General features: G+C 35.2%; 1 protein-coding gene across 4 annotated transcripts in view; it reads left to right on the top strand.

Moving 5' to 3' along the window:
• The window catches only part of FER (FER tyrosine kinase), a 465098-nt gene that overhangs the window by 37140 nt on the left and 411378 nt on the right, over positions 1-16580 (top strand). For all 4 annotated transcript variants that reach the window (XM_032845246.1, XM_032845225.1, XM_032845234.1 and 1 more), the window contains exon 3: positions 6495-6761. In XM_032845246.1, the coding sequence (XP_032701137.1) occupies positions 6555-6761 (207 nt within the window). In that variant the 5' untranslated portion in view covers positions 6495-6554. The remainder of the gene's footprint in view (positions 1-6494; positions 6762-16580) is intronic.

Below are 16580 nucleotides of genomic sequence, written 5' to 3'. Positions count from 1 at the left end.
ATCTACCAATTCTTCACAGAGCCTGGAATATTGCAAGCTGAGGCTTCCCTGTCTACGTTTTGTAACATCCTATCCTGGTGCAGAGAGGCTTCTCTCTTCAGACATTTTCTTGACTTTCCTTAGGTTGGCCTATTAACTATGCCTGCTTCTTTTCATATTGGAGCATCCAGTGTGAATTCTCAGGATTTTGTTTAACTCTGATTCCTCAGAAAGTCTTCTGGAAGTTGGGGTATTGTTGGGCACATTTCCATAGTACCTAGAGCCCTAGAATTTTCTCTTTCTTTTCTTTGAAGCCATGCTGTGAATGTTGTGGCATAAAGATGGTATTTACTCTACTGATAATATATTTAAATTTTTGCTTTTTCTTAAAAACATTTTTTTTGTTCTTTTTGTTATGCCCAAGTTTTCGCGTCTGAGAGACCACCAAGGGGCCAACATCGATGCAATCACACGAGGGTTTATTTGACAAGCTTAAGCTTGGGCCCAAGTATACTCCACGCAGTGGAGTAAGGACTTGGACCCCGAGGTGACATGCTTAAGCTTGGGCCCAAGTATACCCGACAAAGTGAAGTAGGGACTTGGACCCCGAGGCTAGTTAAGGCAGGGGTTTTTATGGGTCATTACAAGAGGCTTGGTGGGGGGAGGAGGAGAAGTTTCAGACTTTTCTGCAGTAAGCTGATTAGCTGTTGCTGGGGTGTTGCGGGGCGGGGTACTTTCTTGGAACTAAAGAAGGGTGGGGGTCCCTGGAACTAAAGTAAAGTAGGGGAAAGTTCAGTCCTTGGTCACAGGGGCCTGAGATGGCTGCCGAAGCTAAGATGGCTGTACTTGTGCTAATGCTAAACGCGAGGTGGGATGGCCTTACTTTTCTTGGCCTCCACACTTTTCATTAGTTATTGGTGGTAGGAGCTTCAGAGATATTACTTCACTATACTAAACTTATCCCCAAATTCCAATAATGACTTTTTTTTTTTTTTTTCTGTTTTCACATCTTCTGATAACATTTGGTATTGTAAATGCCTTCTTTTTCATCCTGGCATCCATAACTTTACCAAACCTCTCTTATTTTTTCTCTAAAGAAGCTTCATATTCTCATTCTTCCAATTCTATTGGTATTGCCAACATTTCTTATTAAAGCCTTGAAGTTGTCTTTGGATCATCTGTCTCTCTTTCGTTTTCTAAATTTTTTTTTAAAAGATTTTGTTTGTTTATTTGCAGAGAGAGAGAGAGAGGTCACCAGGAGGCAGAGAGGCAGGCAGAGAGAGTAGGGGAAGCAGGTTCCATGCTGAGCAGAGAGCCCGATGCAGGGCTTGATCCCAGGACTCTGGGATCATGACCTGAGCCGAAGACAGAGGCTTAACCCACTGAGCCACCCAGGCACCCCTTGTTTTCTAAATTTATACACCATGTCAAGTATCCTTCTTTTTAATTCTCACTGATACTGTCGATTATAGATTCTCATTGTTCAAGTTGTATATTGCTATAACTTATTCATTTGTCTTATGTCTCATTTATGTTTTTTCCCTCTCTTCAAGCTATTTTATCTCTAGCTTTCAGATTAAAACCTATCTCTATGTCCCTCTTTCTCTTTTAATTGCTATAACATACAGATAGAAAAGTACATGAACCACAGGTGCTCAGCTTGTTGAAATTTTACAAACTGAACATACGTATGTAACTAGCACCAGTAAATTAATCATTTAAAAAAAATCACATTTGTGATCATGTTATTTTGCCTTAAAAACCAATCAGCTCAAGGAGTTTGATCCTTATTAGTTTCCTGTATAGTGAAATAAAGCAGATAAATTGGTATGGCATCTCCCACTGCTTGCCATGTATAGGTTGATTTTGGAGACATTTTTTGCTTTGCTTTACCTCATATTTACTTTTTTTTGTCCCATACTGCTCCTACTTCCTAGAATACATTTCCTCTTTGACTTGATACAATCTAAATCATGGTTATTTTCCACCCCTATCTCAACTCTTGCTATTTCTAGGAAACTTTCCTGGGCTGGTCTAGCTTTCATTATTTTTTTTTTCCCCTCTTCAAAAATTATTTAATATATTTTTTGAATAGGTAATATCAATTTATTCACTTAGCACAAAATTCAAATGCACAAAAGGATATATAGTGAAAAGTCCCTCTCCTGCTCCAGTCCCCCAGCCACTATGTGTTCTTTGGGAAATATTTTTTGTATTCATAAGAAAAATTAACTTCTATTATTCTTCCTCTTTGTTTTACAATGTAAGCATACCAAGTTCTGTGTCTTACTTTTCTCAGTTAGAAGTTTTTAATGATAGTTACAGATCAATATACAAAAGATTTTCTTATTTTCTATTAGGACTGAATGATTTTCCACTGAATGAATATACTGGAATCAGATCTACCATATTGTGATTGTGAAGGCTGGACAGTGAACACATTCACATAGACTGTAATTTGAATGGCGGTCCCTAGAATTTTTCAGTTACAATCAGATGCCGCAGCCTTGATTGTAATTACCTAGTCAGTTTCTTTTGATGGATATTTCTGCTTTTCTTTTTTGTATTGTTATCTTAAACACTACTGAAACAAATAGTCCTATTTGTGTCATTTGTCTGTAGGATATCATTCCCTTAATTCCTAAAACACTTACAATCTACCAATTTAACAATTAGACAAGGTCTTAATTTATTATGGAGTTATTTTAAAAATTTTTATCATTTTCATTCCTTAAGGAGTGGTAACATAAATGAAATTATTTTATATTTCTAGACCTAGAATACTGGTGTGTAAAAATATACCTTTAGGATGGACTGGAGGGTTTCTCTTATAGCTGCCAGATTCTATTTCCTTTTTTATCCTTTTGAGCTCTTCATAATCCTTTTGAAGTTCCTGGTAATGGAAGAAAAAAATATTATCAAAGTTTAGATCAGAGGTAGGTGTATTTAGAAGCAGAAGTGATATTTATCCCAAGTTTTGGAATAAAATGAACCACAGTCTTAGTCTTTGAAAAAAAGGAAAATGTTTCACATTTCTTTGGCCTCAAAAATTACTCTTTATTTTTCCACTGAAAGCATGGCATAAGACAGAATGTATCTTGACTGAGATTTAGATGAGCTGTAGGTAAAATAACAGAAAAATGTCTATTGTAAATTTTTGTGTCCTATAAAGATACAGTATATCCAAGTAAAGATTTTACTTTTTAAATTTCTTTTATTTATTTATTTTTAAAAAGATTTTATTTATTTATTTGGCAGAAAGAGAGATCACAAGTAGGCAGAGAGGCAGGCAGAGAGAGAGAAGGAAGCAGGCTCCCCACCCAGCGGAGAGCCCGATGCGGGGCTAGATCCCAGGACCCTGAGATCATGACCTGAGCCAAAGGCAGAGTGTAACCCACTGAGCCACCCAGGTGCCCCTCTAAGTAAAGATTTTAAAGCTGCTACATCCAAAGTCAAAAAACTGGGAATTATCCTATTCATATTAAAGTGAATAAGTCAATTACTTTGTATTGGCTTAATTATGTTAATTATGTTAAGGTTGCCACTTTGGGAACTTTGATGGCGTACAGTTTTCCAGAACCTTTTTTTCTCTCCTCTACTTACTTGATAGATCACAAAACTGGCCAGTTTTCTGTTGGGGGAAAAATTGTAATTTGTTCTCTATTTGGAAAACCCACATTTTTACCATCTCTTTAGATGTTACCACTGAGGTTAGAAACATAAACCTCTTCTCATTTTTCTCTATAGCTTGGAAGATCTCCCTGAATTAATAAGAAAGTGACTTCTGGTATGGCTAAGCCAGAACTAAAAATAAGGGGTGTGTTTCATCATTTCTTCTATTGGGCCCTGAAAGATTGATTGCCTGCAATTTTAGCGGTCTGAAGAGCAAAATAAATACTATCATAGTTTTTGGGATTTATAGCAAACAAGCAGGGTATTTGGGGGGAAATTTCTGAGAACTGACCTTTAGATGATCATAAGTTATACTGTAGTGATTTTTTAAGCAACTTTATTGAGATATAACTCACATACTGAAGAATTCACCGACTTAAACTGTATATATAGTTCAGTGGCTTTTATTTTGTTCACAGAGTTGTGTAACCATTACCACAATCAATTTTAGAACAGTTTCATTGCCCCAAAATGAAACCCAGTATCCAATGTCAGTTACTCCTCATTTCTTCCCAAATTTGCCAGCCCCAGGCAACTACTATTCCACTTTATATCTGTCCATTTTGGACATTTCATATAAAGAGATTATATAAAGAGATCATTGTGTCTAGGTTTCTTTTACTTAGCATAATGCTTACAAGGTTCATCCATGTTTTAGCTTCTATCAATACTTTGTTCCTTTTCATTGCTAATATTATATTGTATGTATATATCATATTTTATTTATCCATTCATCAGTGGATGGATATTTGGGTTATTTCCACTTTGTAACTATTATGAACAATTCTGCTGGAACATTGATGTACAAGTGTTGTGTGGGCATATGTTTTCATTCTGCTTAGATTTGTAACCAAGAGTGGGGTTTCTGGGTCATATCATTGCTCTGTGTTTAACTTTGAGGAACAGCCCCATGTTACATTTCCACCAGTAGTGTATTAGGGCTCTAATTTCTTCACAGTCTCCAGCACTTGGTATTATGTCTTTTGATTAAAGACATCCTAGTGGTGTGATGTGGTATCTCATTGTGGTTTTAATTGGTATTTTCCTAATGGCTAATGATTTTGAACATCTTTTCGTGTGCTTATTGGACATTTGTAACTCTTGTTTGGAGACATGTCTATTGCCCATTTAAATTGGTTTATTTGTCGGGGCGCCTGGGTGGCTCAGTGGGTTAAAGCCTCTGCCTTCGGCTCAGGTCATGATCTTAGGGTCCTGGGACCGAGCCCCGCATCAGGCTCTCTGCTCAGCAGGGAGCCTGCTTGCTCCTCTCTCTCTGCCTGCCTCTCTGCCTGCTTGTGATTTCTGTCTGTCAAATAAATAAAATCTTTAAAATAAATAAATAAATAAATTGGTTTATTTGTCTTATAATTCTTAATATTATATTTTAGATTTTGTTTATTTATTTGTCAGAGAGAGAAAGTGAGAGAGTGGCAGGCAGAGGGAGAAGCAGGCTCCACACTGAGTAAGGAGCCCGATGCGGGACTCAATCCCTGGACCCTGGGATTACGACCTGAGCCTGAAGGCAGATACTTAACTGACTGAGCCACCCAGGCATCCCATGTTTGTCTTTTTACTATTGAGTTGTAAGAATTATATATTCCAGATAAAAGTCACTTATCAGATAAGTATTTGCAAATATTTTCTCCCATTCTCTGCTTTTTTCATTTTCTTAACAATGACCTTTGAAGTACAGAAGTTTTAAATTTTGATTAAATGCAATTTATGTATTTTAATTTTGTTGCTTTTGCTTATGGTGTTTTATCTAAGAAACCATTTCCTGAGCCATGGTCACAGAGATTTACTATTGTGTTTTCTTCTGAGAGTTTTAAGGTTTCAATTATAGTTTAGTTATAGATATAATTTTTTGAGTATGGCCTGAGGAAGGCATCCTGCTTCATTCTTTTGCATGTGGAAACCCAGTTGTCCCAGCACCATCAGTTGAAAGACTTTTACCCTTATAGAAAGTCATAAATAGGAGGATTCACATCCGGACCCTCTCTTCTACTCCATTGATCTCTATGTCTGTCTATGTGCCAGTACCACATTGTCTTGATAATTGTAGCTATTCATTTTGAAATCAAGAAGTCTGAGTCTTCCAGCTTTGTTCTTCTTTTTCAAGATTTTTTTTAAGATTAGCTTTTCAATTTCTGTAAAAAAAAAAAAATCCATATGTTAATATGGATTAAGTATGTTAATATGGATTAAGTTCAGTCTGTAGATCAAATTAGAGAAAATTGCTTTCTTAACAATATTAAGTCTTTTGGATCCATTAACATCAGTCTTTCTGTTTATTGAGCTCCTCCTTAATTTCTTTCAACAACACTTTGTAGTTTTAAGAGTACAGGTTTTTAATTTATTTTATAAAATTTATTCCTAAATATTTTAGTCTTTTTGATGTGGTTGTATCTAGAATTGTTTTTTGATTTCATTTTCAGGTTGATCATTGCTAGTGTATAGACATACAATTGATTTTTGTATATTGATCTTGTACTCTGTAATCTAACTAAGCTCATTTATTAATGCTAATACTTCTTTTTTATTGCATTCCTTAGGATTTTATATATACAATCTCATGTCCTCTGCAAATATAGTTTCACTTCTTTCTTTTTCAATTCCCATGGAGATTTTTTCATTTGTCTCATTGTATTGACTAGAACCTCCTTTACAATGTTCAGTAGAAGTAGAGAGAGTGGACATCCTCATCTTGTTTCTGACATTGGGGTGAAAGCATTCAGTTGTAGTGATTTTTTTTTTTAACCCTAAAAAGAATAGGCCACCACTTTGCTTTGAAGACAAATTTCCTTTTGATTTAAGATCTTTTTCCCTTCTGTTTACATATACAGATATGTGCTGATTAGAAGGCTCACAGTGCAGTGTGGAGGATAAGACAGTGCCTTACAAAAATGGGGTTTGGGAGTGACCTGAAGAATTCACATGAAGCTGTGCTAAAATTGCAAGACTGGGAATTACGGTTACTGGAAACAGTGAAGAAATTTATGGCCCTGAGAATAAAAAGTGATAAAGAATATGCATCTACTTTACAGAACCTTTGTAATCAAGTTGATAAAGAAAGCACTGTTCAAATGAATTATGTCAGCAATGTATCCAAGGTAAGGAGAATAATTTCATTATTTATTGTGTATAGCATCATAATTGTGCTTAGGACAAGTAGATAATACTGTTGAAGGAGCGTACCCAAATTAGCATTCTAAAGCAGTGCTTCTAAAATCTTGCTGATTATCAGAATCTCATGGGGGAAAGTTTCAAAAATTATACATTTTTGTGCCCTACCTCCTGTCTGAGTTAGTAGGTCTGAAATTTTTGAATTTTGAAATTAAAAAAATTAATGTCTAGATTATTGTAATGACTTTGGTTTGAGAGCCATTTTTACTAATTTTGTTTATTACCCTATTTCCTTGAGTCTCTTAAGACCTGCTATTTTCTTTTGACACAAACTTTCATTATAACCCATCTTCTCTGAATTCTGTGACTCATTAGTGTACTGAATCACATGGAATATTTTAACAACTAATGTTCTTTGCTATCATTCATTTTACTAAAATAATATGCTGATGAGTTAATCACACAAAAAATTCTTTGAACAAACAGTATGTTTTTTTAACTCTAAGCTTAAAAAAATAAAAAATTCAAAATTAAGTGCCATAAAAATAAAAGACAAATTGCACTGTTAATTGCTCTTTGATGGCATTAAACATGAAATATTCCATACCTTAATAGTTCTTGGATTTCTGCTCTATTTATTCCCATTGTCTTACTTAAATATCACATTTCATTGTACTTATTTAAAGTTAAGGGAAATCTTCCTTGTTTTACTATGGAAAGTCAAAAAAATTAGTGTGTTTCTTTTATAAACATGTGTTATAAATGATTTGAGTAAATTGTAGAGGAAACTGTTTCCTATGGAACGTGTGTGTGGTGTATGATCAGGTAAGGATCTGTGATTTCATTGAGAACTCCTTAATGTTAATATCTTTAACTTCCTTTCCTAGGCCACTCACATTCTCCAAAAAGAAATTCTTCAGTCTCTAGTCTGAAGATGGGGGTCACTAGACATAGCAAATAAAAATATAGGACATCAGTTAAATTTTGCATGCAATATTTGGAACACCATACCCGAAGAATTATTTATTGTTTATCTGAAATTCAGATTTATCTTGTCCTGTGTTTGGTTTGACTACACTGTTAGGTTACAAAACCTGATAGGGAAAGTAGCTTGAGTGTACTAAGAGTTATACTTTAGTTAATCCTTCTGTTTTTGGTAAGCAGCCTGATGTCTCTTAGTCCAAAGTCCCAGTTTCTTCTGAACTGGGGGAAGAACAGTTGTGTTTATGTGGGCTGAGCAATAGAAATGAGAGTTCTGTCTGCTCCTTATATAGACTTTGAATCAATTCCTCTGTTTCAGTAATGTCTCCTCTTCTTTCATATGGTTTTCTCCAGTTTCTGAGGTTTACAGGAGTGATAGGTCTGACCCTGTAAATTGGCCTTTTCTTTTTTTTTTAATTGAGAAATAATTGACATACATGCATCACTGTATGTAAGTTTAAGGTCTGCAGTGTGATGGTTTGTAAGGGCCTATTCAGCCAGAGCGGCCCCACCCCGGCGGAACTGCCATTTTGTTGTAAAACTTAAATTGACTTTGCCCCTCCACCCCAGGGGGAACTTATTTAAAAGCAAGTCCAGGAAACCAGTCCCAGGTAACAAAGTCCAAATACAAGGGTGGGTCAGGCCAGGTGGAGGTGTTCAATCAGTGGGGGCGCATACGGTCTCCTAGCTACCAAGGAGTATGGGCCCCGCCCTTTGGGCACCTTTTGGGCGCCAATTCTGAACTAGGTGATAGGCTGGTTCAAATGTCTACTAGCGTAAATTGTAATTCAGTTGGTCGCCTAGCATCACTGTGGAGTTTCCTGTGTGTGTTATAATCTCATTGGCCACCTGTGTGGGGCCAGGCCCAACCACATGGCTTTGCTCTATAAAAGTTAGTATGGAAAACAGGGAGGGGTCGTCCTCTTTGTAGGGGCGGCCCTGACCGGTCTCTTTGACGGTCGGTCTGATTCCTGATGCTTGGTGCGAAATAAAGCTTTTCTTGACCTTTGCTTTCTATCAGTCTTGCTCCTTTAATCATGGACCCATTATTGGGTTGCCCAATTTTTGGGGGACCCAACAGTTTGATTCACACATATTATGAAATGATTACTATAATAGGTATAGTTATCCATCATCTCATGTAGATACAATAAAAAGAAAAGAAAAAAGTCCTTTTTGTGATGAGAACTCTTAGGATTTCCCTCTTAACTTTTAGGTGTATCATACAGCGATGTTAATTATAGCCATCATGTTGTACGTTACACATCTGGTACTTACTGATCTTTTAAGTAGAAATTTGTACCTTTTGATTACCATCTTCCCCTACATGGCCTTTTTTTCTTGACTTACCCTTTGCAGAACATTTATTGTGGAGGCAGAGAAAAACTAAGGCCGTCCCACCTCAGGTTTAGCTTTAGCATAAGTACAGCCATCTCAGACCCCGGTGCCCAAGGGCTGAACTTTCCCCTACTTTACTTCAGTTTCAGGAAGCCCCACCCTACTTTAGTTCTAAGGACCCCCACCCTACTCTAGGAAGCCTCACCCTACTTTAGTTGCAGAGACCCCCACCCTGCTTTAGTAACAGGAACCCATAAATACCCCTGCCTTAACTAAGCTCGGAGTCCAAGTCCCTACTCCACTGCATTGAGTGTACTTGGGCCCAAGCAAAAGCATGTCACCTTGGGGTAAAAGTCCCTACTCCGCTGTGTTGGGTATACTTGGGCCCAAGCTTAAGCTTGTCAAATAAACCCTTATGTGATTGCATCGGTGTTGGCTCCTTGGTGGTCTCTGGGACGCGAAAACTTGGGCACAACCTTAGGTTTCAACAGTTCTTGAGATGCTAGTAAGTTACCATTTACCTACTTTTAATTGTCTTAAGTTTTGTTGACATTTCTTATCTGTGGTTGTCCCCTTTTCTATTTTCTTTGTTATTGTGAATTTAAACTTTAAGTAACTACATTATATTTTAGTGGTATTTTGGAAAGAAGTGGAGAAATAGCCAGGTGTTCTATTTACCATGTTTAATTGGAATTATACTCTTTAGAAAAGTAAGATAATGAAAGTGACAAGAAGTAGGACTAGTAGGTATAGAATATTAAAGATTTATGAGGTCAGGTCAGTGAAGGAATCATCAGTGTAGACACTGAAGTGTCAAGTATTTTGGTGAAGGATAGGTGGAGACAAATGCTAAAATAATTAAGGAAGTCAGGAGAGTTTTGGATTGCAAAGAGGGCTAGGGAAAGTGATAAAGTTTGGGAGGGATAGTTTAAGGGGGCAGGATTGCCTTTCAAAGAGGAAGTGTTGAGAGGTGAGTGAACAATGGTTGGAAACCCAAAGAAAAACAAGGAATGTGTCAGCCTTTCCTCTTAACGCTGAAAAGTCGTCATTTATTCTACTTAAAAAAAGTTCAGTATATCAGTTTTTTTCTTTAGGGTGTTGTGTTTTTGGTGTTGCATCTAAAAAAAAAAAAAAAAAACCCACAGTTGCCTGACCTAAATTTGCAGTTTCTCCTATGTTTGCATCTGGAAGTTTTATAGTTCGCTTTACATTTAGGCTTATGATCCATTTTTAGTTAATTTTTGTATAAGGGGAAAGGTATGATTAAAGTTTGTTTTTGCAAACAGATATCCACTTACTCTAGCAGCATTTGTTGAAAAGATTAAACTTTCTTCTTTGCCTCTTTGTCAAAAATCAATTGACTATAATTTGTAAGCCTATCTCTACATACTTTATAATGTCCATTTGTGTTTTTGTCTACCTTGACACCGATAACTTTTTATTTTTATTGTTTTATGGTAAGCACAAAGTCAGTAGTGTAATTTTTCTGTTCTCTTTTTTTTTTTTTCTTTCAAAACACTTTTGGCTATTTTAGTTCCTTTGCACTTCCGTATGAATTTTATGTATTCATTTATTTTAAAAATATTTTATTTATTCATGAGAGAGAGAGCAGCAGAGGGAGAAGGCAGAGGGAGAGAGAGAGAGGAGAGGCAGAGGGAGAAGCAGATTCCCCGAGGATCAAGGAGCCCAATTTGTGACTTGATCCCAGGACCCTGGGATCATGACCTGAGCAGAAGGCAGACACTTAACTGACTGAGCCATCCAGGCGCCCTCATGTGAATTTTAGAATTAGCTTGTTAATTCCTGTTTTAAAAAGGCTACTGGATTGTGATTGGAATGCAGTGACTATATAGATAAATTTGGGGAAAATGTATATCTTGACAGTATTGGGTCTTCCAGTCTGTAAACATGGTCTGTATTTTCTTTAATTTTTCTGAATAGTCTTACAAGTTTTCAGTATACAGTTCTTTCAGATTTATGTACATTATATATTTTTTGATACTCTTCTGAATAGTATTTTTTTAAAAGGTTTTATTTATTTATTTGACAGAGAGAGATCACAAGTAGGCAGAGAGGCAGGGAGAGAGAGAGGGGGAAACAGGCTTACTGCTGAGCAGAAAGCCCGATGCCAGGCTCGATCCCAGGACCCTGAGATCATGACCTGAGCCAAAGGCAGAGGCTTAACCCACTGAGCCACCCAGGCGCCCCTAAATAGTATTTTTAAAAAATTTTAGTTTCTCACTATTCATTTTTATTATGTATACTAATCTCGTAAACTAAACTTTGTGAAACTTGCTTATTTGTAGCTTTTTTGTAGATTCCCTTGGATTTTCTACATGGGTGATTTTGTCTTCTGCGAACAAAGACAATTCCTTTTTCTTTTCCATTTGGATGTCTTTTATTTGCTTTTCTTTCATTTTTGTACTGGCTAGAACCTCTAGCACAAACCCTGGATGGACGTATAGACAATAGATATCCATGTCTTGTTGCTAATCTTAGGGGAAACACATTTAGTCTTTCACCATTAAGTATGCTGTTAGCTGTAAGTTTTTTGTAGATATCTTTTATAAGCTTTTGGAAACTTCTATTCTTATTTAGCTGTGAGTTTTTTTCATTTACTGATGTTGGGTTTTGTCAAGTGGTTTATCTTTTTCTGCTTAGATAATTGTATTGTTTTTTCTTTTCAGTTTGATAATATATTGAAATATGTTCATTGATTTTTAGATGTTTCAAATGTTAAAACAATCTTGTATTCCTGGATTAAACCCCACCTAGTTTTATATATTGCCCATTTAAAAAAAATCTTTGGATTCAGTTTGCTAAAAAAATTTTTTTAAAAAATTCTTGTCTTAGTTTTACTGAGGTATATTGGTCTGCAGTTGTCTTTTCTTATAATGTTGTACCAAAACCCTGTTTTGGTATCAGGGTGATGCTGGCCTCATAGGACAAGTTGGGAAGTATTTTCTCTTTAGTTTTCTGGCAACATTTGTGTAGAATTCGTTTTGTTTCTTACTTAGATGTTTGATAGAATTCACCAATGAAATCATCAGGGCCTAAAGTTTACTTCGAGAGAAGATTTTTAATTATACATTTAATGTGTAACATAGTGGGCTGTTCAGGTAGTCTTTTTCTTCCTGAGTGAACTTTGGTATGTTGTGCTTTTCAAGGAATTTGTTCACTTTTGTCTACGATATCAAATTTTTTGTTGTTTATTATTTTGCATTATTGTCCTTTGAATACATTTTTCATTCCTGATACTGGCGGTTTTTGTCATTTGTCTTTTTTTCCTCATCAGACACACTAGAGGTTTATCAACTTTACTGATATTATCTGAGAATTACCCTTCGATTTCATTGACTTTCTATTTTCTGTCGCATTGATTTCTCCTATGAAGTCTATTAATTTTTCCCCCTAATTGGGGTTTTATTTCCCCTTATTTGCCATGATTTAATAAGTAGAAACAGATTATTGATTTAAGATCTATCTTCTTTTGTAATATAAGCTTATAATTTTCTTAATTTTCTCTGAGTATGGTTTTAGTTGAATCCTAGAACTTTTTATATGCTATGTATTTTCATTTTCTTTCAGATCAGGATATGTTTTAACTTTTTTTTTTTTTTTTAATTTCTTTTTGACCCATGTATTCTTTCAAAGTCTCATTCTTAATTTCCAAATATTTGGAGCATTTTTTTTCCCCAGAGACATTTCTGCTGTTGATTTTGAGCTTAGTTCCATTGTTTTACAAGAGCCTATTTTGTACTGTTAAATTTATGAATACTTGTTTCATGGCCCAAAATATGGTTTGTAACTGTTTCATGTACACTTGATATCCTGTTGTTGTTGGGCGAAGTGTTCTATAAGTGACATGTCAAGATGGTTGATAGTGGTGTTCAAGTCTTTTATTTCTTTACTCATTTTTGTCTACCTATTCTCTCAATTATTGAAAGATGAGTATTGAAATCTCTGATTATAATTGTGAATTTGTCTATTTCTCTTTGCAGTTTCATTAGTTTTTACTTCATGTATTGTGAATTTCTGCTATTAGGTACATAAATGCTTAGAATTGTTATGGGGTTTTTTTTGACAAATTAATTAACTTGTGTATTAGGTGACTGATTTTTGAAGATTTTAAAATTCTTATGAATTGACTCATTTTTCATTTATGACATTACCTTCTTTATCCCTCATACAATTATTTACTATGAAATCTACTCTTATATTAGTAGGACCACTTCAGTTTTCTTTTGGTTAATGTTAGCATATTATGTGTTTTTCATCCTATTCAGTTGTTATATTTAAAGTGGGTTTCTTGTAGGTAGTGTGTGGTTGGGTCTTGCTTTGTTCCTAATATGGCATCACTGCCATTTAATTGGTGTGTTTAGACTGTTTCCATTTAATGTGATTTTTTATATGGTCAGGTTTTAATCTATCAGTTTGATGTTCGTTTTCTCTTTGTTCAGTCTGCTTTTTCCATGTTCTTATTTTCCTTTTTTCTCTTATTTTGGATTGAGGTTTTTTTTATGATTCTGTGTTTACCTACATTGCTGGGTTATCACCTATAATTGTTTATTGTGTTATTTTAGTGGTTGCTTTAGGGTTCATAGGATACATCTTTAACTTGCTATACAATTATATTTTATTCATATATAGAACCTCATCTGTGATAATATACTTGTAATGGTATACTTTCATTTCACCTGCCTATACCTTATGCTATTATTGTTATGCTTTTTAATTCTACTTGTGTTATAAATCCCACAATATATTATTATTATATTGCTGTGAATTGTTGATTATCTTTTGAGTAATTTAAATAATAATAACATAAGTCTTTATATTTACCCATTGAGCTACAACTCACAGTACTCTTCATTTCTTTGTAGATCCAGGTTTCTATCTGGAATTATTGTTTTTTTTTCTGCTTGGACTTCCCTTAACATTTCTTATATTAGAAGTCTGCTGGTAATTTATTTTTTCTGGTTTTTAAATGTGAAAATGTCTTTAGGTTTTGTTTGTTTTTGAAAAATATTTTTGCTATATACAAATTTCTAGTTTGGTGCTTTTTTCTTTTAATATTTCAAAGATGTTTTATTGTTATCTACATTGTTTCTGATAAAATAATTGTGCCTAATGTTTTTTCCTCTGGCTTGCTTAAGACTTTTTTCTTCATCACTGACTTAAAACAATCTGTTTTATGCCTCTGTGTAATTTTCTTTATCTTTCTTGTGCTGGGGGTTTGTTGACCTTCTTTTATCTGTGGACATATAGATATTCTCATCAACTTTAAAAAAATATCATTTATTATTTTTTCAAAAAATATTTTAGTCCTTCCTGTTTTCTCTCCTTTGGGGACTCCAATTATATACATATTGACTGAAGTTAAACTACATTTTACTGATTCTCTATTTTTCTGTCTTCTCTGTGTTTCATTGTGGTCACTTTCTATTGTTGTGTCTTCCATTTCATTAATTTTATTTTATGTAATGTCTAATCTGTCATTAATTTTATTTAGTCTGTTTTTCATGTCAGACTTCTTTGTTTCTGGTACCCTTTCATAACCCTATCAATGAATTTAATTCTCACTCTCTCCCTGACCTCTCTTTTTCCAGCAATGTCACTTTATCCCTCCTTCCTCTTCTTCCTTTGGCAATACTACTTACTCTCTTGCCACAATTTAAGTTTAAATATGTCTTTGTGGGGCACTGGGTGGTTCATTTGGTTAAGCGACTGACTCTTGGTTTCGGCTCAGGTCATGATCTCAGGGGTTGTGAGATCCACCCTGTGTTAGGTTCTCCACTCAACAAGGAGTCTGCTTGAAGATTCTCACCCTCTCCCCCTACTCACGAGTGTGTGTGTGTACTCTCTCTCTCTCTCATAAATAAATAAATATTTTACAAATATGCCTGTTTGTTCTTATTCCTTTATCTTCTCATACCTGTCCAAACCCAGCTCTTCCTTCTGCCCCACACCTGTGCTTTAGGGTAGAGAATTGGAGAGAAGGAATGAGAAACAGAGTAGCTGAGCCATTTCTGTGTTGAAAATGAACAAGTCATAAATAAATGAATTATTTTTAATAGATCAATTTGAATCTTTTTTTGTATCTTCCATGTGTCTACTTAATATTCTTTCCTTGAATGTCTTATAATGTAGTTAAAGTAACTGTTTTATTCTTCTTGGCTTTTATAATCTTTCTTACTTCTAGGTCAATTTTGATTGACTGATTTTTTTCTCCTCATTTTTCTCCTGCATCTTTATGCTTGGTAATCTCTGATTTGATGCCAGGCATTGTGGATTTTACTTTTTTAAGTTCTGAATACTTTCATAGTTTAAAAAATATTCTTGAGCTTAGTTTTGGGATTGGTGACATTAGTTACTTGGAGACAGTTTGATCTTTTTGGCTTTTACTTTTAACTGACTGAGCCACCCAGGCACTCCTGGCTCTTACTTTTACAAATTTGTTAAGTACTTGTAGTCTAGGGTGAGTTTATCTCCTCTACTGAGGCAGCATCATTCTCAGTACTTAAACGATGCTCCTGATATGAGGTTTTACATTGTGGTTATTGGGACCTGGCACAATTCCATGGTCTTGTGTGATCTGTAGACTGTGTTCCCTTATAATTACTGTGAGTGGGTTATTCCCCTGGTATAGGGTAATTTCCTCACACCCTTGGGCTGATCAGTACTTAGCTAAACAATCAAGGGGAATCTTCGCAGATCTTCTGAGTTTTAGTGCTGCTCTCTCCTCTGAACTACTCTGTTCTTGTCCCTTCTCCAGGACAAGATTGTCCCTGGAGAGGGGACAGTGTGACTATCTTATTGCTCTGTGCTTTGAACTCAGTCTCTTTAACTTGCAGGTATACTGAATTTTGTGCGGCTCTTCCTCTTCAGATTTTTGTCTCCATTCAGTGAGCTGAGATAACCTTAAGGCTCAGTTTGTTGATCTGTAGTCTCTCTCAGGGTTAACTGTCCTTCATTGCCTGATGTCCAGTGGCTTGTATGCTGTTGTTTCATATATTTTGTCCACTTTTTGGTAGTTTTATGCAGCTGGATAAAGAAATGCCTGTTTCACTATCTTCAGTGGGATCAGAAGTCTTGTGGCTAGTGGCTTTTATCTCTTTATTTAAAAAAATTAAAACATACAGCTGAGTTTCAAGAGTAAAACAAAGATCCCTGTACCCTCTACTCTATTCATTGTTAACATTTTGTTTTATATACTCTATAGTTTGCTTTCTCTCTCAATATAATTATATATTACTTTTTTTTCCTGAACAATTTGTGAGTTAGTTGAAGACATCATGTCCTTTCATTCTTAAATATTTATTTAAGTATTTTTTAAGAACATACCTGCAGTATAATCAAATTTGGGAAATTTAGCATTATTACCATGCTATTATCAAAAGTATGTTCCATACTTGACTTTTGTCATTTGTCCCAATAATGAGCTTTTTTGGCATTTTTTCTTTTTTGCCCTGATTCAAGATCTAATC

The sequence above is a fragment of the Lontra canadensis genome, unplaced genomic scaffold (assembly GCF_010015895.1).
Source record: "Lontra canadensis isolate GAN:19392208 unplaced genomic scaffold, GSC_riverotter_1.0 scaffold4, whole genome shotgun sequence".
NCBI classification, from domain to species: domain Eukaryota; kingdom Metazoa; phylum Chordata; class Mammalia; order Carnivora; family Mustelidae; genus Lontra; species Lontra canadensis.
The sequence above is the reverse complement of the archived record's forward strand: the minus strand, read 5'-3'. Positions and strand labels throughout refer to the sequence as shown.